The 5,000-nt window shown below is 41.1% G+C and overlaps 1 protein-coding gene across 1 annotated transcript in view; it reads right to left on the reverse strand.

Moving 5' to 3' along the window:
• LOC143277289 (secretin receptor-like) overlaps positions 1-5,000 on the reverse strand; it is a 296,984-nt gene that overhangs the window by 13,359 nt on the left and 278,625 nt on the right. The window contains exon 9 of the mRNA XM_076582062.1: positions 3,075-3,144. Within this exon, the coding sequence (XP_076438177.1) occupies positions 3,075-3,144 (70 nt within the window). The remainder of the gene's footprint in view (positions 1-3,074; positions 3,145-5,000) is intronic.

Genomic DNA, 5,000 nt, shown 5'->3' on the forward strand with positions numbered 1-5,000 from the left:
AAACTTCCTTAGTGCATGATTGGATTGGCAAACATGCCCCCGAAATTATTTTTTGCGCAAAGGTCGACATGATTGGATTATATACATATATATATATATATATATATATATATATATGTGTGTGTGTGTGTGTGTGTGTGTGTGTGTGTGTGTGTGTGTGTGTGTGTGTGTGTGTGAGACAGACAGACACAGAGAGAGAGAGAGAGAGAGAGAGAGAGAGAGAGAGAAATGTATTGCCTTAGGACGGCGAGTGGCTGTAGTTCGAATCGCTTCGATGTCTATACATCACGGACTGACGCGTGTCAAACGTGACATGTGATTATCAATACAAAAAAAAGCCCCCCCTCCCCAGCCCCCCCCCTCCCTCCCTCCCGCACCCCCACCCCCCACCCACCCCCCAAAAAAAAGAAAAAAAGAGAAAAATTTAGGCCACGTGCAAGACACGATTTATACCAAATCAACATTCTCTCTCTCTCTCTCTCTCTCTCTCTCTCTCTCTCTCTCTCTCTCTCTCTCTCTCTCATATGCTGTTCTTGCTGCAGAAGAGAGAGAGAGAGATCCACCTACGCCCTTCATTTACACATTGCCTGGATTAAAAAAAAAAACACCACAAAACAACAACAACAACAACAACAACAAACGCATGTGTTGTCTGCAAGGTAAAGACGACTATCCATCAGATAAAAAAGAACACACTAAAAACAAAACACTTCACAATGAGCATAGAGCGTGATGGTGTGCGGGCCGATGATGATGCGTGTCTCGAACAAAACTGCAAACGATGATAATAATTGCAGGAGAAATCAGATCCGACAAATTGATTTATTGACTGATTTACCAACCAGCTAGCGCTCTGTGTGTGTGTGTGTGTGTGTGTGTGTGTGTGTGTGTGTGTGTGTGTGTGCGTGTGTGTGTGTGTGTGTGAATTTCGTGTTCTTATATGCTTCTTGAAGAGAACATTTGCAAAGGTTAAGCAGTCTATTCACCTATTTGTTTATTCATTTATTTATTCATCTTCATTTCTGATATAGCCAAAAACGACCACACCAGGCCATACGTGGGCTGAAAAAAACCCACCACCACCACCACCCAAAGAAAAACAACAACAAAAGAGAACAAACAAACCAACAAACCAACCAACCAACCATACGATGGAAAAAAAACCTGTTCAGAACACAAGCATAATGTAGAAAATGTATAATATACAGCATAGCAAAACATAAAACATTATACGTGGAAAGAAACTACCCTGGACACAAATATAATAATACATTCCCATTGAAAAAATATATTTAAAACAAAATAATATAATATATCGCTCTATGAGTCGCTCTCTATACATACCAACATACACTCATCGCTCGGCTTATATCAGAGGTTTACATAACCTTACAGTTCAGCCGACAGCAAAGTGAGAGCTGTATGACCAACAATTTTTTTTGTTGTTGACAAAAAAACTAAAGTTTATAAAAACCTTTTGGGTGGTAGTTGAATCCTCTTTGTTCTGACACGACGTTTCGGGCCATAGGCCCGTTGTCAGTGATGAGAAGAGGACAGTGTGAATAGGAAAGCCTATGTGAGGAAAGGGTGATGACATCTCACTACTTTCTGTTTTGATGGGCCATGCACACTAAACACTTGCTGATCACCATTCAGTGCCATACGTACTCACTCACTCACACACACACACACACACACGCACGCACGCACACACACACACACACACACACACACACACAAATGCATACACATATATGTTGCTTCTAAAAAGAGGGATAGAAGGTAAAGAAAGAATAAGGACAGAGAGATCAAGGCAGAAGGGCCCAGGCGCTAGACATAAGTGACTCAGATTTTCAATCCACTCGGCTGTGCGGTCCCCAACCGGTCAATGACGCGGCTCTCCATGTACTTTCTGTACGTGCTGTCACTGGGGTTCTGCCACACAGCTGAGATTCTTGCATGGGTGAAACTGTGGTGTGGGCCAGTAAAATGCTGGCCAATAGGATTGTTGTAGCCTAGCTTTATCGACCTCAGGTGTTCGGAGAAGCGCTCGCCCAAAGAACGGTAGGTCTCCCCCACATACTGTTTGGAGCAGAGGGTGCAGGACAGAATGTATACAATGTCAGTGGACTGGCAGTTGAGATGACATTTGTTGTTTTTTTCCCCTCGGCAATAACAAATCATTCACAGCCTAGTCTTTTCGGGAGAACTACGACTCTCAAACTAGGAGGCAAGACTGTAGTGGCTCTGAACGCTGCAGCCTTGAGGACTAAGCTGACCTTTGGGAACAACCCCAACATCGACTGGTCCTGAAACCTTTCTGGCCGAGAGAATGTGGGATTGTAACTTGGGCTAGACACTCTCCGCTACAATCAAACTCTAGCCCAGGTAGCTGGGACAACGGTCACTGTTCCGATGGTCCTCGTCGGACTATCATACATGCTTACTGCTTTTCATAATAACAAAACAGAACGTGTATGACAAGTCAGTCGTGTTCGACTATGACCATCAGAACAGCAGAGGAGGTGACTGCTGTCTCGACTATCTGGGCTAGAATTTGATTATAGTGGAGAGTGTCTTGCCCAAGTTACATCCCCACTCTCTCGACCAAGAGGGATTTTTAGGACAGTCGGCGTTGGGATCGTTCCCAAAGGCCAACTAGCCCCCCAAGGCTGCAGCACTAAAAGCCAGTTCAGTTTTGAGGAAGTGTCTGGGTTTGTTCCAATGTTTCCTTTAAATAACCTTTGTGTTAGTTGAATCGGTAGCGAAAGCATCACTGACTTGAAGTTGTGTACCTTGCGTAATGGAGAGAGTTACCACTCTTTACTATTTGTTAGTCATTTCATCTCCTGGCCTCATTATTTGTTAATATCCAGTTTTGCCTCATAGCTTGAGAGTCATAATCCTTAACGAAAGACTAAGCTGTAAATGATTTCCCATTGCACTGGAGAAACCACTGATAATACAGCTCTCACTTTGCTATTGGCCCAACTGTAAACTTACGTCAATCTGCGATATAAGCTAGGTGTGGGGCAGACAAACATGGTGCGTAACAAGGTAAGGGAGATACCCACCACCACCACGGCCACTCCCGATCCCCGATGTATCCAGTAGTAGTACGGGTTGTGCTGGATGTTCCAGCAGCTGCAACAAGAGTACCGAGCAGTGCTGCATTTCAGGAGAAAAACAGTCGTACATTGTATCGTATTGTATTATTTTATTTTATTTTATGTTACATTACATTTATATTAGTGGACTTTTAGTGGAGTGATGACCTAGAGGTAACGCGTCCGCCTAGGAAGCGAGAGAACCTGAGCTCGCTGCTTCGAATCACGGCTCAGCCGCCGATATTTTTTTCATCTCTCCACTAGACGCTAGTCATTCGGATGAGACGATAAACCGAGGTCCCGTGTGCAGCATGCACTTAGCGCACGTAAAAGAACGCACGGCAACAAAAGGGTTGTTCCTGGCAAAATTCTGTAGAAAAATCCACTTCAATAGGAAAAACGAATAAAATTGCACGCAGAAAAAACAAACAAAATAAAAGGGTGACCCTGTAGTGTAGCGACGCGCTCTCCCTGGGGACAGCAGCCCGAATGTCACACAGAGAAATCTGTTGTGATAAAAAGAAATACAAATACAAATATTAAATCATATTAATCATATCACATTATATAATATTGTATTGTATCGTATTGTATTGTATTACTCTTGTCACAACAGATTTCTCTGTATGAAATTCACGCTGATTTTCACAGGGAAAACTCTTCGCTACACTGAGAGCGCCATCTTTTCTTTTTCTTTTTCTGCCTGTACATTTTTATTTGTTTTTCCTGTCAAAGTGGATATTTTCTACAGATTTTTGCCAAGGGAAAAACCCTTTTGTTGCCGTGGGTTCTTGTACGTGCGCTAAGTGCATGCTGCACAAGAGACCTCGGTTTATCATCTGATCCGAATGACTAGCGTCCAGACCACCACTCACGGTCTAGTGGAGGTGGGGAGAAAATACTGGCGACTGTGGGATTCGAACCAGTGCGCTCAGATTCTCTCGCTTCCTAGGCGGACGCGTCACCTCTAGGCCACCACACCACATGTATCATGTATTCTTTCTGCAAAGAGAAATCATTCTCACGTTTGACGATGAAAAGGCGACATCCAGGCAACAAAACTGAGTTGTAGTTGTTGTTGTTTGTTCGTTTGTTTGATAATGCTCCAATGTTTGAAACAGAATGACCAATTCATGAAAAAACAACAACAACAGCTGAACACTATAAACTTATGTTGTTAGATACACATGTATGTTAAAATGTATGTATGCAGAGTGTGTGTGTGTGTGTGTGTGTGTGTAGTCACATTTTGGTGTGTGTATGTAACATAGATATAATGTTTTATGTTAACAAAAGCGTTTTTGTAAAGCACCTAGAGCAGATTTCTGGATAGTGTGCTATATAAGTATCCATTATTATTATTATTATTATTATTATTATTATATTTTATGCTCAGTGATTAGACTGTATGAATACCAAACAAAAGATGCCTTTTTTTTCATTTTTTTAAAATTTTTATTAATACATATATAGCAAGATGTCTTATAAAAAAAGAAAACAAAATACAAAAAGAAAATAAAGGGACGTAAACATGAACGCATATATTTACAAGCACTTACAAAAAATGAGAGAAAATCAGATCCATACAACACAACAAAATACGCAATAACAGGCTCTAAGCGCCTCATATGAAACAACACAATACAACACAAAACACATACAAGCATGCGTAATTATGCGACAATAATAATTACTCTGTCTTTTTCGTGCGCGCGCGTATGTGAATGTGTACGTGTGCTCCTTGGTTCTGTCAAATCCTTTCTTTATATATATATATATATATATATATATATATATATATATATATATATATATATATATATATAGTTTTTGTTGGTCTTGTTTCCCGTCGTTATTTAGTTGAATTATTTTATTTTTCATTACTGACCACCA

Source organism: Babylonia areolata, chromosome 2 (assembly GCF_041734735.1).
Source record: "Babylonia areolata isolate BAREFJ2019XMU chromosome 2, ASM4173473v1, whole genome shotgun sequence".
NCBI classification, from domain to species: domain Eukaryota; kingdom Metazoa; phylum Mollusca; class Gastropoda; order Neogastropoda; family Buccinidae; genus Babylonia; species Babylonia areolata.